At 50.7% G+C, this 17,536-nt stretch overlaps 5 protein-coding genes across 6 annotated transcripts; 2 read left to right on the top strand and 3 right to left on the bottom strand.

The window, feature by feature from the left end:
- Positions 1–845: 845 nt before the first annotated feature.
- AAFC00_003510 (uncharacterized protein) lies at positions 846–3,283 on the bottom strand (the record flags this gene model as incomplete). The annotated part of the gene is made up of 3 exons (XM_069342987.1): positions 846–2,448; positions 2,591–3,121; positions 3,192–3,283. The coding sequence occupies 3 exons, from the start codon at positions 3,281–3,283 to the stop codon at positions 846–848; spliced, it is 2,226 nt and encodes a 741-aa protein (XP_069200800.1).
- A 1,692-nt stretch (positions 3,284–4,975) lies between these two features.
- On the bottom strand, positions 4,976–7,018 carry AAFC00_003509 (uncharacterized protein; the record flags this gene model as incomplete). Of its 2 annotated transcripts, none has more annotated exons than XM_069342985.1 (1): positions 4,976–7,018. In XM_069342985.1, one exon carries the CDS (start codon positions 7,016–7,018, stop codon positions 4,976–4,978), a length of 2,043 nt encoding a protein of 680 aa, XP_069200798.1. The 2 variants fall into 2 exon arrangements, with proteins under 2 accessions (XP_069200798.1, XP_069200799.1); XM_069342986.1 differs by having other exon boundaries at positions 4,976–6,154.
- Positions 7,019–8,069: 1,051 nt separating this feature from the next.
- On the top strand, positions 8,070–9,658 carry AAFC00_003508 (uncharacterized protein; the record flags this gene model as incomplete). Its single annotated transcript, XM_069342984.1, has 2 exons — positions 8,070–8,143; positions 8,212–9,658. The coding sequence occupies 2 exons, from the start codon at positions 8,070–8,072 to the stop codon at positions 9,656–9,658; spliced, it is 1,521 nt and encodes a 506-aa protein (XP_069200797.1).
- Positions 9,659–10,084: 426 nt separating this feature from the next.
- Positions 10,085–12,418, bottom strand: AAFC00_003507 (uncharacterized protein; the record flags this gene model as incomplete). Its single annotated transcript, XM_069342983.1, has 6 exons — positions 10,085–11,499; positions 11,554–11,698; positions 11,767–11,874; positions 11,935–12,042; positions 12,101–12,278; positions 12,336–12,418. The coding sequence occupies 6 exons, from the start codon at positions 12,416–12,418 to the stop codon at positions 10,085–10,087; spliced, it is 2,037 nt and encodes a 678-aa protein (XP_069200796.1).
- An 859-nt stretch (positions 12,419–13,277) lies between these two features.
- On the top strand, positions 13,278–17,171 carry AAFC00_003506 (uncharacterized protein; the record flags this gene model as incomplete). The annotated part of the gene is made up of 3 exons (XM_069348091.1): positions 13,278–13,515; positions 13,713–14,973; positions 15,023–17,171. The coding sequence occupies 3 exons, from the start codon at positions 13,278–13,280 to the stop codon at positions 17,169–17,171; spliced, it is 3,648 nt and encodes a 1,215-aa protein (XP_069200795.1).
- Between the last annotated feature and the right edge of the window lie 365 nt (positions 17,172–17,536).

Raw genomic sequence — 17,536 nt, 5'->3', positions numbered from 1 at the left:
AATACAGATGAAGGCTTCATGAATAGCAGGTCAACTTGACTTGGACCTTGGAGGATAATCAGTAAGCTGTGAGTGGAGGTCCATTGAACAGCAGGTTAGGTCGGAATGAGATACATGGATGCAGAGTAAATCAAGCTATAATGGATCATAAATGAATTCCAAACAATGGCAAGTCAGTGTAATATGAAGATCATGAATTATCAAGTAAGCTATGAATGAAGTTTCAATAGATAGAAAGTCATGTTGAGATGAGCAGTAAGTCGAGTTATGAGAAATCGTAATTGAAGGTCTAGTGAATAGCCGGTCAGCTTTACCCAAGACCATAAGTGTTATAAGTCAAATTACTTTGGATTATGAATAAAGATTCGATTAACAGTATGGCAGTTCAAATCGATGGCTACAAGTGTTTTAAGTCAAGTCACATTGAAGTGTGGATGAAGATTTAATGCATAGAAGGTCAGGATGAGATGATGCTATGACTGAAGAGTATGTCAGATCCCAATGAAGTATAGACTAATTTCTCAATAAATGGCAGGTCAGATTGCGATCAAGATGAAGAATGATCAGTAAGTTCTGATCAAGGGTCAAATGCAAGGCAGGTCAGATTAGAGTGAAAATCAGAGATGAATAGTAAATTAATTTGTATCGATATGTAGATGAAGGTACAATGAATGGCTAGTCAGGTTGGATGAACATGAATGAACAGTGGGTCAAGTCATGCTGAGATGTGGATGAAGGATCCATGAATAGCAAGTCAAAATGAAGTAAAATGGAATTATTGAAAAAGGACTATCTGAAATCTAATCATAGTTAAATGGGTATAGGGTGAGTTGTAGCAACTTTGCCTAGTATGCAACCATAGTAGACAAGCCCTCGAGCTCACGATCGAAGTTCCTGTGCAACGAAATGGCGTAGAAGTATGCATCCACAAAGTCCTTTGCGCCCTTGACCATTTGCACAGTCTCCTTAAAGCTCTGGGGCTGCACGGTCGCTGCAGTGACAACGCCGTATGAGTCAACGACATCACCTCCTTCACTGAAAGTTATACCTGGCAATTGGCATGCATCCTTGACAAACTGCACTGCTTCACCGGTGGCACCAATGGCCTTCAAGTGGCCGAAAGCCTCGCGGACCCAGTGAAGGGCACGTCCATTCTTGCGTAGCGTAGCAATGCTGTCAGCACCTCCCGGTACGTAAACCGAGTCGAACATGGTGCTTCGCATGCCCTCAAGGTGATGGTCAGGAGTCACACCCTTACCGGCCTCCTTCTTCTCGCCAGCAGCATAGATAGGAGTACGGCGAGGAGCAATGGTGAAGGGGAGTGCCTTTGCAGCAGTCAGAGCAGCCTTGATGCCGTTGTAAGCCACGGCATCGTAGCCATCAGCAATGATGATGGCAACACGGCGTGTCTCGATGGTGGGACCATTCTTAGGAGGGTACTCAGTTTGACTGAGACCCTTTGCAGTCTTGCCCTCGTTAGGAATGGCCGCCTCCTGGGGAATCGGCGCGCCGACCATCTCCGCAACATCTTGGGCGAGCTTGAGATCAATATAAGTCAAGCGCTCACACATGCGGTTGTAGACGACCGGATCATCACAGTGATCCAACTCAAATGAGAATGAATTCATCATGTGCATCTTCTCTGGCTCACTCATAGAGTTATAGAACAACTGCGCTTGCTTGTAGTGCTCGCCGAACTTCTTGCTGCGCAAGCGGGTCTTGATACCTACCACCTTCTGCGGGTAGTCAACGTAACCCCCTTCCTGGGGCTTAGCTGGTGGAGTGGACTCGAACCGATTGGGCCAATAGTTTGCTCTTCCCTTGGTGATAGTATGTCTTGACGCGCCATCACGGTTTTGATTCATGACTGGGCATCTTGGCCTGTTGATCGGAAGTGATTCCCAATTTGGTCCACCCAGACGTGTGAGTTGCGTGTCAGAATAAGAAAAGTTGCGTCCTTGGAGAAGCGGATCATCAGAGAATCCGATACCTGGTACAATGTGTCCAGTGCAATAGGCGACCTGCTCGGTCTCGGCAAAGTATTCGTCTGGGTTGCGGTTTAGTTCAAGCTCGCCAATGTACCTGATTGGCACCTCCTCTTCAGGCCAAAGTTTGGTGGCGTCGAGGATATCGAACTCGAAGTCATTCTCCTTTGATTCGGGTATGACCTGGATGCCGAAGTCCCATTTGGGATAGGATCCGCTCTCAATGGCATCCCACAGGTCCTTGCGGTGGAAATCAGGGTCTTGCCCTGCGATCTTCAGAGCTTCGTCCCAGACAAGACTGTGGACACCAAGATGAGGGGTGAAATGAAATTTGACAAAGTGGCGCTCGCCCTTATCGTTGATGAGGGTATAAGTGTTGACACCAAATCCTTGCATCATCCGGTAAGAACGAGGGATAGCACGATCTGACTGGGTCCAAGCAAACATGTGCGTAGCTTCGGTACTGCGAGTAACGGTCAGTAATTGTACTTGCGATTGGTGGTGTTTCTTTTTAATGAATGGAAAAGAGAAAAAGAAATCCGGTAAAATCGAAGAACAATCGGACAAATTGGCCAACGACATGATAACGACTCAGAAACACTCACTGCAAAAACTGAAAATCCCAGAAGTTCGAATGTGCGGTTTGGGCTTGAGGAACCTCGTTATGAGGCTCGGGTTTGCCAGCGTGGATGACATCTGGGAACTTGATGGCATCCTGAATGAAGAAAACTGGCATATTGTTGCCGACGATGTCCCAATTACCCTCTTCGGTATAGAATTTGACCGCGAAACCACGGACATCTCTGACCGTGTCCGCACTGCCACGGCTTCCTAGCACAGTAGAGAATCGAAGGAAAACAGGCGTGGTCCGGGAGGTGTCGGTAAGGACACCAGCAGAGGTGACATCTGCTGCACTTTCGAACAGCTTGAATGTACCGTGGGCCGCGGCACCGCGAGCGTGGACAACACGCTCTGGAATGCGTTCATGGTCGAAACGGTGAATCTTCTCACGGCCGGCGTGATCCTCGAGCAGACTGGGGCCAGTCTTATCCTCGGTGGCAATTCTCAGCCAGTCGTCTGTGTTGGTCTGCTTCACACCATAGTCGGTAGTGATTCTGTTGCTTGGATCATGATAGCTAGAGGTTTCTTGTCAGCTATGCCTCAATGGCAAAAGTGAAGAGTTCACTTAGTGATGGGTCGACTTACTCAACAGTGTTGCGCTGGAGATCAGCAACCTTCTGGTTTTCAGTCATGCCGACAATCTTTTCCTTGATCACGTCTGTTACTCCAGGTGCCATCTGAAATTATGTATACTGTGAGACAAGAAGAAGCAAGAATTGGGTTTCCAGAGTAAAGAGGAGCGTCCTCGCCCGCGTATATATGCGTGGAATATCCACATTGTTGTGGCTACATCGCCTTAGGTAAGGCAAGGGTTCACACAGGTTGATGGGATTACACTATTATGACGTTGGAATTGAGCTCATCGGAACAGACAAGCTGATCGTACAAAACTACGATGAGAATGAGGGATATGCATCATGATGAAGTTTGGCGTTTCGGTCCACAAGAAGTATATTTTGAGCCTCATTGGAGCCCCAAACCAGGCAGTCCAATTCGTTCACCGATTGCACGCTACCGATTTACCCACGCAAGCCTGCGTGCTCAAATAAGCCCCGTCGCTGATCGCACATGGGTTGAACGTGTACGATTATGACGGAAGGTTTGACATAACAGGGCAACCGAGGTTTTGTCTCAAGCTAGCTCCACTGTACAGAGGTATGGTATGCTGGCAAGTGCCGTTCGCTGCCACTAATCGGATTGTTCGTGTTCGCCTCCCGCGTCTGGCGATAGACTACTTGCTGTCACACCTTGGAAGCGATGTAATTGGAAGCTGGCGGGGTTGCGGAGCCAATCGTCACTCAGCATATGTAATGGCAAGACGGAGCTATGGAGCGAGCCACTACAGAGATTGGCTTTACTCCGGCGCAACGGAGGTAGCCGTCACTCCGCGTATTCGTGCAATGGAGCTATGTCCGAATTATGTCCATTTAAGCAATTCATTCACTGCAGCTTGACATGCTATTCAGTGGAACCTGATATGCTATTTACTATGAGTTGATCTACTCTCCGTCGACATTTGACGTGCTATTGATTGGAACCTGACATGATATTCCCTGGGACTTGACATACTGCTGAATGGAGCTTGACATACCTTACCTTACCATACACGTAGATTCCATCACAATCACATTCCGAGTCTCCCGTCATTCACTCCCAGTCCAATCTGACTCGACTCACAGTCCATCAAGACAGCAGCTACAATTCATTCTTACCTGACCTACTGTCCACTGAGCCATCAGTGACGAAAATGGTCGGTTTGACAGCAGGAATCATCAGTCATGTAGTGACTTGAACGTGCTGCCGGTAGTATGGGGCACGTGGTATCAACCTAATTGTAAATTGAGTTTTTAGAAGGGCACCTTATTGACTTTGTGTCATTTTTTTTTACAGAGAAAGTAGTTGGATGTGTACCACATATGTTCATGTCGAGTACCTTACTGCTGATGGCATTTCCATACTTGATGTGTGTTATGGCACGGACTGGCCGTAGTTCTATTTGTTGCTCACTGGAATCTCAGCTTGGAACTAGACTGGTCTCGTGTTTCATTCTTTAGGACTTCGTTCCTGGTTTGGGTGTCGTTTGCTGGTCGTTCGGCGTTGCGTTTCCTTCTTACTCGACCTTCGAGTAGTTCGAAGGAAGGTCCGAATTTGAGATGCTTTCTGACCAACTAGCATTCGCGGTTGGATTACATGTCCACTATCTCGTCGATGCGCATTGTACGATAGTACGTCATGGCAGGTTGAACCCCAATTCGCATATTCGGCAGTCATAAAAGGGAGCTGCATCCTTCAGATGGAGGGAGGAAGACGTGTGATATTCTCTCCACGAGGTGCTACAGACTTTACTAATGGCCATTTCATGATTCGTGTCATTCACCCTCGACTTCACCGGTCTCCGCCTCCACTTTATCAAGGCGATCCATAGAAGCCTTGTCGAATACTGTCTCTTTGGGTATCGTTGTGGTTCCGAAATCTACCACTGGACCAATGAGGTCTCTCCATTCTTTCCGTCTGTCCATCAACATTCGCACACCTTCACTGACGGCATTTCTAGTGACGGCGACACCGCCTGTCCCAGCTTGACCAGGTCTTGCCTTGCCGACGCCCTTTTTGGGCTTACTCATGGTGCGATTCCGCTTCAGGTATGCAGTGTTGATCTGCGAATCCAGGTCATCGGCGATGGTGGAGTATTCTTGCATGGCCATGCGTTCCTCCGTCAGCTCCAAGACCCGAGCCTTCCGAGCTCCATTCTGACGAGATATGTATTGCAATTCGCTCTGTAAGTGGCGCAACCGTGCAGCAACCTCATCGTCGTAGAACGAGTCATACTCGGGGTCAGCCTCCGGGGTCAGGAAGCCGCTATAGCGCAATTCTTGCAAGGTACGTTGCTCAAATGTGGGGACGTCACGAAAGGAGGCGAACGGAAACTTCTGACCGGAGAAGGCTGAAGAGTCCGGGAAATAGGTCGAAGGCTTGAACGCTGCCAGGGTTTCATCTTCATTGCCAGTGGTGAACTGGCTGGTGCCCTCTGCGTCCTGTACGGCGCCCGTGCTCTCGCCATTCACCATAGACACATCTCCAGATTGCTGATTGGACGGATCGTTGGTATTCGGATTCTGATCATGGCGCAGGAGTTGTAAGAGGCGTGACATGATGGGCCCGTTTGATATCTCGTCTGTCTCGGCGACATCATCGGTCATGTTCTCTATGGAACCACGTGCATCGTTCGCTGATAGGTGAGGATTGAAGTTATGGTAGCTGACGCCATCTTCCTTGGCCCATATCTCTTTGTAAGGTGCTGGTCCACGGGGCGGAATGATGTAAGGTGTAACTCGATCGCCGCGCTCTTTCAGGAAGGCAACGTCCTCTTCCGTCAGGGGACGAATATATGGCTCGACATAGGCCTGGAAAGTGGAGAAGTTAATTTGACTGGACGGCTTCGCATTGCTGAAGTCCATGTCGGGTGGTGTGCCAGGAGTCAGATCGTGGAGATCACTATGGGGGTAACGGGCGACGCATAATATCTGCTTTTTCTGTTCCTCGCTCATATCGGGCGTCAGAGGGCGAATATCGTATACGGTGGGGTCGGCGAACTGGGTTGGGTCGTCGCCAAAGCTTTCGTAATGCGCGACGGCGGGAGCAGGCGGGGGTTGGTGGCTAGCATCTGAAGCAGTAGGTGAAGGCGCAGCTGCCACCGAAGTGGAAGCTGGGGCTGCCGCGGCCTCAGGAGCAGACGAGTCCACGGCGGGAGGTGGTGGTGGTGAAGAGGAAGAAGAGGACGACCGCCGCAGCGCTTTACTCGAAGCTCCACCGTCCTGTCGAGCAACACCGTGTGCGCCTACAGCCAGAGGCCTGGAGTCACTGGCGCCTTGATCTTGACTTTGCGCGTCTTTCTTTTTCGACACTTTTTCTTTCTTTATGTCGCTCCTCTTGCGCTCATCGTCACGGTCCCTCGCTTCTTGTCGCGCGCGATCCTCCTCGGCCCTCTCCCTCTCTTTTCGCTTCTTGGAAAGTTCACGCATTCCTTTGTCGCAGAGCTCAGCGCGTTCGCGCACATGGCTCAGTACCTTGTTGGTGATGTCTTCGTGCAGCGCATGTAAGCTGGCAGCTGACGGCGGATTTGAAGAGCTGGAGTTGTGTCTTTGCTCGATGAGCGATTCTATTGATACGTTGGGCGGCACAAGCAGCGACTGCAGGGGGGTATGTAGGTATGCCGAATCACCAGTCACAGTGGATGGCGCAGCTGCAGAAGCAGTAGCGGCCGCGGAGGCAGCAGCGGAGGCCGAAGCAGAGGTGGAGGTGGATGTAGAGGCGGAGATGGGCGCTGGCGAGGCCGTGGCGCGAGACAAGGAACGGCTGTCACGACTGCGTGACTTGGCTATTTTTCCTTTCGAAGCCTGCGAAGACGGCATTTTTTGTTTTCTAGAATGTGGGCGGCAAGGGCGATGAGACGTTTTGCATCTTCGGTGTCTACTGTGCTGTGCTCTTGATGCGCTCAGTGACGAGAGGCAGTTGTCGTTGGGTGTCTCTTGTACGGCCGCGGTGGAGGTTGAGTCACGGGGTTTTTGGGGTGATGCGGACAGAAGGCGTGATACAGATGGAAGTATATGGACCTATTGCTTCATCGATACCTTCGTTGTATGTAAGGTTTGTAGTGATGTAGATGTGAATGTGAGTGTGAATAGAGATGGAGACGGAGAGAAAGATGGAGATCAAACGGAGATAATAATGCCACAAGCACTCAAAGGGAAGGCACTGGCTTGGCTGGTGCTCAGTGTACTTGTACTTTGTATCGTGGAACTTGGTCTGTGCTTGCGCCGTCGCGTTTGCTGCCGATCTCCAGCGCTGCCATCAATGTTTGGATTTCACAAACAGGCAGTCGGTCTAGGTACTGTAAACCAATGATGCATGAGTACTGTTCTGTCTGCTCTCCATTAGATGTACATACGTTACATGAGCTGTCAGTATTTCAAGGTAGTCAAACGGATACAGTAGATTAGTCCCGAGGCCTCACAGGCCTTGGCTGCTCCGATAAATGCATGTGACTCTGTGGGGTGAGGGCGTGCGAGGAGGATCCGTTTGTTTAGTGTTTACAGTCCAGTGCCAGAGTCCCCGGAATCTAGCTGTCATTTACTGAAACCGTACAGTACAGTAGGTCTTCTCATGAGCATATCCGTATACCTTATCTATTGTTATCTACACCGATGCGTAGGACTGCTCCAAGGCCGGTAGCCTTTGGTTTTTCTGCACTTGCATACACCGTGACTTTCATATCCATGTAACTAATCGTCATATCTGAGTATTTGAACACCCTCGTCTTGTTATTCAGCCTATTGCGTATTCGAATTCACCCGAGTATACTGCGCTTTACCTTATTCTGCACGTCGATTCATCGCCTCCCATGTGCCGATCCTGAGTTCTCTCTGACTTGTGCGCATCCTCGTTGCGACCAACGCGTTCACCATGTCCGCAAAGGCGCTGAAGATTGTCACTCTGGTCTTGCCCAACCCAGATCCCGATCCAAATAGTATCCAACAGTCAGCAGATTCCATTACTCATCGCTGCATATGATGCAACAGTCTTGCTGATTTACACTGAATTTCAGCCAGCATCAAGTAGATGGTTCATTCTCCTTCGCCGCTGAGTTGTCCGGCGACATACGCACTCTGTCTACCCATTCCGCTTCTGCTGGAGATGACAGGACGGGTCTCCTCTACGTGCCAGACCTCGCCGGAGATGGTCTCTGCACAAACAGCTCAGCTCGCTATTTCCCAAGCAATGTCACCCGATTGCCGGATCTACCTCAAGACTCGCACTTGATTGCTATTGCGCCTTGGCTCAGTCCTGACTGTACTCTTCGCTACTTGCAAGCATCGTCCTTTCAATCTGCGCTATCTGCTTTCGTCTTCTTTTTACCAGAGTTGTCCTCTTCTGCTCCTCCTCCTGCCAACAATATCGCCTGGGGTCTTGGAGACGGAGGTCAGTGGAAGCAAAGATATCCGTTCCCGGTTTATGCGATCCCATCAGGCCCCGCCATGGCGATCCTGTATCAGATGTCGCTATATTCGGGGAACATGAGTAGCGCACCATATGGTCCAGCATTGACAGCCAACTACCCCCCGAGTGACTATGTCAGGCTCCAGATGAGCATAACTACCAATTCGCTCTCATCTGGAACGCCCAGTATATGGGCGTTGACATTCATTGTCCTCGCAGTCCTCGTCGCTGCTACCGGAGTAGCATCTGGTGCGATGCACATCGTACAGCGCGCAAGACGTCGAGACCTGGGAGAAAGGATCTCACGCGGCGAGGTAGATCTCAGGACTGTTGGTATCAAAAAGATCACCGTTCCTCCCAAGATCATCGATACGTTTCCCGTCTACGCCTACCCGCCCCCGGAATCACATGCACCTGCTACATTAAAGCAGCAGGCGAGCGACACTTCACATGGCAACAAGGACACTGTCAACGTGAACGAAACGAGCGTCGCTACCACAAGCACAAAAGCGCTGTTTCAACCAACATGCGCCATCTGCCTCGAAGACTTTCTCGAATCACAGTCCCGTGTCAGGCAGCTACCATGCAGGCACATCTTCCACCCAGAGTGTATCGACACTTTCCTACGAGAGAACGCATCGATATGTCCCATGTGTAAGCAGTCGACATTACCACGTGGCTACTGTCCAGTGAAGATCACAGATATGATGGTCAAGAGGGAAAGGGACGCCAGACGTCAACAACTATACCGACAACGATACCAGAGAGCGCAACCCAGCAGTACGGCAGACTCGACGTTGCCCGAGTTGGAAAGCCACCCACAAGCATCTACAGATATGGAGCTGATCGCCACTGCTGTCGTGCCAGGTCGGGCGCCTCCAACAGCCGTTTCGAATCACGGACGAAGAGAGTGGGCGCGGACGAGGGCGTTAGCCATGTTAGGTCCTCACGCTCCTCCGACTACTGATCATGATGACATCGAGCAAGAAGAGCATCGCCCACAGGGCTCTCGGGCGCGCGTCTTGCTTAGACGCGTGTTTCCTACTCTTGCTTGAATGTCGAGCTTGTAACGAATATTATGTCAAAGTCAAATTGGAATGAATCGGAATTGAGTCCACAACGAGGAGCAAGTGAAATATGAGTGAAGTAGAACTGAAGTCTTGTTCGAGGACAGGCAAAGCTGAACTATACGGACTTGGACGCTCAGTAGGCATATCATCGGTCAAAGCTGAGGTTGAATGATAGGTGACGCCCAGACTTCAATAAACCGTGATTCGGTTTCCTGAGATGCTTAATGTCATCTTGGAAGCGACATGTGGTTCGAGATTCGAGTGTATAGCATGTCAAGCTGTTCCACACTAGCCTGATTGGGCTAGAGAAGAGCTGGCCTCGTCTCGTCTCTGCACTGGCGCGTTGTGCGGCTATCAATCTCAAAATGTATAGCTTCAACATTGTTATCAGATGCCCGCATGCCCCACCCATTACGCCTGCAAATAAATTGATTTTATGGTGTTCGACAGCACCTCCTCAGGCTTGACATCGCACACTAGCCGATAAAGATCCCTCAACCACGCCCATTTGTCTTCTCGCGCTAGCCAATCTACCGCTTTCGCAACCTCTGTGCCTGTCAGACGCCGACTTGGTAGATTGTTGAGAGCCCGAAGCGATGCGTCCGCGTCGACTAGAGACTTGTATCGCTGGAGGAGTCGTTTCTGCCATAGTAGTGGGCCAAATCCGTCACCTGGTAAGGACTTGACGAAGACAGAGAACGATTGCACCGAGGTGCGGTTGAAGCCTGCGTTCATGGCTGCTTTGAGGATGAGGTATTGCAGTCGAAACAGATGCGAGCCTTGCTTGCTTGCTGTTGCAGTGGACGATGACCCGGCTGACTCTGCGTAGCCGCTCAAAATCGAGGCATTGCTTGACCATCTGTTGTGATGAGAACCGCTAGCAAGGGTTCCATTACTGATAGTGCCCAATACCAAGATATTTGGATTGTTCATCGAGGCTGGCGAGGATGCCGCTGTCGTGGTGTCGTCGAATATCGTGATTGGAGTCTCGGGTGGCAGCGCCGGGGCATCGTGATAGGAGCTACTGCTCAGACTCGACGTTGAACGGATCGTGGAATGGATCGAGGAGCCGCTTCCTCGTACGTTGTGCGGGAATTGTGGTTGACTGGGCCGAGGGGTCCCTCGCTCTGGTCGAGCTTGTGTCCAGCCCTCGCGGAACAGATCACAGAGTTCCCAGCATGCTTGGACTGCAGAACCCAGTAGATCATCGTCGCTGAATCTCTGCTCTCGTCTCGCTTGTCGGAGATTGAATAGCATCTCGGCAAGAGACCAGCATGCCCGTAACAAGGCATCAGTCTCCACGGTAAGAGTGGTTCGTTGCTTCATCATGCGGTGACAGATGGTAACGTAGAAATCTAGCGTCCTCTCGCGGAATGCTTCGGGAAGATGTCGGTCATGCGTGTTGTAGAGGTGGTTGTTCATCTCGAAGCTCACCCTTAGTACAGAGTCCGTAGCTTCATCCCCTCTGTGCCGCACTTCGAAGAGCGCCTGACTAAAGTCACGACATAGCTCTAGGATAGACAAGGTCTCAGCGACGGGCGAGTCGTAACTCTCGTAGAGTTTCTGGCACAGTCGCCAGCAGCTTTGCCAGGCATATTCTTGAGCCGCACTACTTGCCGAGGTGAATACACGATCCCTGTGGCTCGAACTGAGCGTGGCAAGTGTATTGCACAGCACCCAACATTCACCAAGCGCGGTCTGTAATGCAGGTACGGCTGTTACTGTCTCTTCTGTATCGCTGACATCTTCGCGAGCCGAAGCCTTTTGTATCATGCTTGACTGATGATCTCGCATGATATCATGTAGATGCGGGCTTGTGGATTCGTCTTCGAGTCATCAGCTCCCCATAAGATGTAGATATACAGGGATGAGCTACTAACCTTCCGCGTATGTGTCGGTCTGAGAACTTGGTGACTCAGAGCCTCGGACCTCTTCTGATGACGAGGTATTGAAGGATGCTAATGAGGTACTGTCTCGCTCAATGGCTGGTCTTTCGTTCTCGCCAACAGATACCATAGACATGCGCTTTAACCCAGGTCATATCAGCATTCTATACCATGTAAATCAGACGAGCATGCAATGGACATATATACCTTCTCGTGACGACCTTCTGCGGCGTCCGGTGTGACTGGGGAACCTCTGCTACGCTGCGATGATCTGACGGTGGTGCCGTAGGTGCTTTCGATTGTATTGCTTCTTGACTGGAACATATGATATATGAGCATGCGCACAGTCGAACTCTATGGCGTCTTATCACCCACATATGAACCGAAACCAATCCTCCCGGTAGGCGCATGAATAACAGATCGCGGTTCATCATCCGAGCTCGCCCTTAGTCGTGCGGGAAGATCCGTTGTTATTTTGGCGAGCTGGCACGAATATGTTAGCCTGGTGTGCATCAATGCTAACACTTGGGACAATAGATACACTATCCTGTGTTGGAGGACTAGTCGATTCACTGCCCACAGCTGAGCCTGGTTCCACTTGAATTTCTTCCTCTTGTAGATCTTCATCGATGTCGGTGCTCTCCGTACCATTTGAGTCGGTCGGTGAAGGGTCAACATGCTGCGGATAAGGCGATGGCGGAGGAGCGAGGTTGGATGATCTGCAAACTTGTGTTATACACGTGGGAGGAGCTGGGCATCACAGACGTGATCATTACCTTCGAAGTGATGAGGGAGAGCCAGGGGAGTCAGTCAACGTAGAAGATAGCGGCTGTGTCGGCGATTGCATCACAAGAGCCATCGTGAGGTTTACAGGCGCCCAATGCGACCAAGGTAATGGGTTGCTAATAAATGCCCGCGAGCGGGTTACTTGCCATGGTGGAACACTCTGAAGTTTCGACCAAATAGCTAATGCGGCAAATCTCACTCAGGCGCTCTCATCTCGCGTAGAATGCACGTGAGGACACAATACCGAGGACAAGGCGGAGTCATATATCAAATCATGCGAGACCGTCTAGTGGTGGCGGCGCTTAAGTAGACAGAGCGAAACCAACAGACTGTTTGTTGGTCCCTCATATATACAGGCAGCGGGCGGGGAGACGAGCCTGATGAGTGCGACCTGACATGGCAAATCGAACCGGTCAACGATATCTAGAGAACTTGCCTTGCCTTACTAGGTACAGAACACTCCTTCAGCGAATGGCCAGTTTTTGAGTAGGTATCTTATCGTGGGGTACTTGTGACATGTTATATGCAGCAGAGGATAGTAGCGAAGATAAGACCCGGGTTCGGATATTCGCACCGCATCTACCGCGCCACAGTCCTCGCCTCTGCATTATGGGTATCTGTGGGTTGCGCACCGGCTCTGACCAGCTTTTCATTAGGTTTTGCCCTCAAGCATTAGATATGTTGTAATATATACAGTGGTACAGTACATTCTTGATCTTGACCGCCCCGTTTGTTTTCCAGCACCGTTTCATTCTCCCCCGCCTAGATCGATACGCCATGACCGCTGGACGCCCTTGTTGTTTGCGGCATATGACTAAATAAATAACAATATTGTTTATACTAATGTCTAATATATCGTGAGGTCGATATCGTAGGTTGACTTATCGTATCTTCGACAGTCGCATACGCAACCCAGGGTTCAAATGGCTGTGATGTTTTCGTCTTTATGGCGGCCGAAGAATAGGGGAAGGCGGTCTGGGGACAGGTCGCCCTCGCCAGTCGCGGTGAGAAGACCACTGCTTGAGAACGGTGATAGGCGTGCTGTTGGGTATCAGCAAGAGGAAGAGCAAGATCGCGAAGACGACATGGATTATGACGATGAGGAAGACGAAGGGGAAGACGAAGAGATTGATACACCTTTACTTCCCATATTCTCCTCTGAACACCTTGGTAAGACCCACCACAGCAATAGTTTGTCCAAACACAGAAGTATCCTGGTGTAGAACAACGTTGGACCTCACGATTGGATCTGAGATTCAACTGGCTCTCTGACTCCTTATCGCGATACCTTAGAGTCACAGTCTTCGATGTCGCGCTGCACTAGTAAAGCAATTGCACGGAAACAAACTGATTTCGAACCATCACAGACCAACTACCTCTCTACAACATCACGCATTCCTGTCGCATCCTCATTGTGCAGAAAGTCGAAACGACCTTATCGTGGGACCAACTTCGCTCGCCGCAGATTTCTCAATTTGTGGTCAAACCGATCCAATCTACCATTCTCGCCGACCACTTCAATCGCGCAACAATATGCGCCTTGATTGCCAATTGTCTTCAATTCCAGAAAGAAGCGCAGACAAATCCAGGAAATGCAGGTGTGAGCAAGACGCGGGCCATGGTGTCGGAACTGCTCGCCATGCGCCTGTTGAAAGAGTTCAGCATCCGTGAATTGATTGATGCTTTAAGCTACGACTTCGATCCTCTAGAAGGCATCACAACATTGGGTGCACCAGGCGCAAAGGCACGACAACACGGCCGTGGTGCTCGAATCTCCACGGTCGAGATCGCAATTCGTTCCCAAGCCAAGAGATTTCTGGCGCATCCACTGGTGGTGCAACAACTTGAGGCTATCTGGGCGGGAACGATTGTCTTCCACTCCGCTGCAGATAGCCTTCATCGGAGACCGGCCAAGTCATATGTCCGTGGCAGACGTGGCTATGGTGCTATCGAGAACGGTCAACAGATCAGCAATGAGACCAGCACAGTTACTCGGCCCATCAAATCACCAGAAGCTGCGAAATCGGGCGGATTCCGGCGGTCAGTGACCTTGTACAATCCCAAGGATGCTTCCCTGTTCAAGCTATCGCGGCTACGCGTCCCTCGATATAGACAGATTTTCTCGACCCTTTCCTTCGCCATCATGCTTGGACTTTTCCTCGCTGTCTTAGCTGATAGATCCTTGGAGATTACCCCTCTTGAGGTCGTCTTTTGGTTTTGGAGTGCGGGTTACATGCTTGATGAGGTCGTGGGCTTTAGCGAACAAGGCTTTGGGCTCTATATCATGAGTGTCTGGAATGCTTTCGATCTCGGCATTCTGCTGCTCTTCTTCATCTACTACTTCTTACGCCTCTACGGGGTACTGATAGCTGAAGATCGCAGACACACGATGGCGAATATGGCTTATGATGTGCTTGCGTCGTCTGCTATCTTGCTGTTTCCGCGTCTGTTCAGCGTGCTTGATCACTATAGATACTTCTCGCAGCTTCTCATTGCTTTCCGCATGATGGCACAGGACATGGTTGCCATCTTGATATTGATTGTCATTAGCTGCAGCGGGTTCTTCGTTGCTTTCACCCTGTCATTCAGTGATTCCAAGACTGACGGATCGAAAGTTGCATATGCACTGTAAGTGGACATTACACGGATTCACTGAACATTTACTAATGGAAGGTAGTTTTCAATTGGTCATGGGTTTCACACCCGCTGCGTGGGAGATGTGGCCGACGTATAACGTGCTCGGCCGCTCTATCTTGACCATATTTCTGTTCATCTGTCACTTCCTCATCGTGACAATCCTGATTACCGTACTGACCAATTCATTCATGGCTATCGTGCAAAACGCAAATGAAGAGCATCAATTCCTCTTCGCCGTCAACACTATTTCCATGGTTAAATCGGATGCGCTGTTCTCGTATATTCCCCCAACAAATTTGTTTGGGTGGGTTGCCACGCCATTCCGCTGGATGATGCCGTTTCGAACATTCGTCAAGGGGAACCGGACTATCATCAAGGTCACCCACTTCCCCATCCTGTTCTCCATCTGTGTGTACGAGAGGATGTTATTGGCTAGGAACGCCTATGAGCCCACTGACCTGGTGGAGCGAAAGTCGCGCGCAAGGGGTAGACTCCCTGCCTTTGCCTTCAACAGAGCAAATGGACCTTTCAGTCCAGGCACCCGCCTCAGAGAGCCTTCAATCGTGTCGTTCCACAAGGAGCGAGCATTGGACGAGGTGTTCCGCAGACCATACCAGGATGCATCAGTGCGCACCCCTAATCCGGTTCCAGAAGATGATAGAAGAAGATCAACCAACGTGGTTGGTAGCTGGATGCGGGGCGTTAGTATAGAAGGAGGAGCCAGTCCACCGCTCGAACAACCAAGATCGGTGGTAGAAAGGCTCGAGAACCGCGCTAGGCCAGGTTATCGTCGTGCTCAGACCTCGAAATCTCTGAGGCGTGAACATTCGACAGCTACCCGATCCGTTGCATCAGAACCAGAGGATATATCTACGATTATGCATCGACCGACGCGGATCGAGGAGGAAACCGAATTTGAATTGAGTAGGGATGACCTACCTCAAGAGACTGATGCTGATGGCGACGATGAACTCCTGACCAACGATGATGGCGAAGGTGACAATATGACGGTCACAGGATATGAGCCTGTCAGTACCCCAGGCGGTCCACCAGACACGAGACATGGCGCCGAAGATGTCGATGACGAGGACGATGAGGACGAGGACGAGGAGAGTGACAAAGAGAATCATCCGATGACAAAGCACCAACCAGGAAGCGATTATTTTGGGGGCGCCGCAATCCCCCAGATCCCAGGCTACGGGTCAATCTCTCACGCTACAAAGGCGCGCATAGTGGACGCAGATCCCAGACGCAATGCGCACGAGCGCCACGCTTCGAGTCAGACCATCCTCTTCTCTCCAGTATTCGATGCGAAGAGGACAGTATCAGGACCAACTTCCTCCACTACCTCTGACCAAGAACCTCGCCGTTCACGCCCACAAACCACAAGAAATTCAGGAACGTCGACGCCAATACCGCTTCCAGCATCCATGCAGCCTGCGTCTCGCAAGATACCAAAGCCTGCTCCAGCAACCAGATCTCGGCCGAACTTGGCGGGACGAAGTGTTCCACAGACATCGCCTAATTTACGCTTCGATATGCACAACGACCTGTTAAACCATCGACAGCGTATGGGTCGCGCCCCGTCTTTCAACGCCATTGCCCTCGATCTTGCCTCGGATCTGGGTGACAATCGCTATGGCCCCGATCCTATGTCGCCAGGTCTGCCGGCTTCCTTTTCCGAACAGCTTCGACGTGAGCGTGACTTCGATCGTGAGATGGAACGCAGGCATGAGCAGAAACGTAGACAACAGGAAGAAGAGGAGAAGGGCATGGTTGGACGCATCATGCTGGCGCGTATGAACACACTTGAAGAAGGATTCAGAGAGGTACTCAGGGAAGTCAAGGATCTCGCATCAGTGGCAGGTGCCAATAGTTCAAGAGGCGGGAGTGAGATCGGCATAGGCAATAGACACAAACCTGGAACCGGCGGGCAACTTCCTCTGGGAGGCAAAGGTGTCAAGCTTGGTGGAAGGAGCCCGAAGAAACTGGCCGTAGGCAGTAAGAAGGGCAAAGAAAGAATGAGAGAAGACGATGGAGCTGACGACAGAGATGCGGTGACTGCAGAGGACGTGCGGATTGCGGCAGTGGAAGAGGAAGAAACTTTGAGCCCTCAGACCGTTTCTACACTTGCGGATCTGGGCATACCCACCAATAACGACGATACGAAGGTTTCGTATGATCATTGAGGAGATAATACGAAAGAGCTTGGATACATCTCCTAACGCGTGCGGCGGGGACGAAGTTCAGGAGGTAGGTTCTGTGTTTAATTTATATCATACAGCATCGAGCGGGCATCTCTAGCGAGTCTTATGCATTTTGTATTCTAGCGTTTCGTATCTGTCATTCCACCATCTCCATTGCTTCCTACCATCCGACTACGTTTCGTTGAAGGATTAGCGGCTCCAGCTGGCGTTCATCTCGTGGTTCGGTACGGGCATTCGATCGCTATATTGAGGCCTTGCAGTTGGTATCATAGGTCGCTAGGGCGGGAGTGGTCGTGGTCCTCCGATTTGCACATGAGGATCGGACAATGCATGAAAGCATGCAAGAT

The sequence above is a fragment of the Neodothiora populina genome (genome assembly GCF_041146345.1).
Source record: "Neodothiora populina strain CPC 39397 chromosome Unknown canker_contig_16, whole genome shotgun sequence".
Classification (NCBI taxonomy): Eukaryota; Fungi; Ascomycota; class Dothideomycetes; order Dothideales; family Dothioraceae; genus Neodothiora; species Neodothiora populina.
Note: the sequence above shows the minus strand (reverse complement) of the source record. Positions and strands in the feature narration are given on the sequence as shown.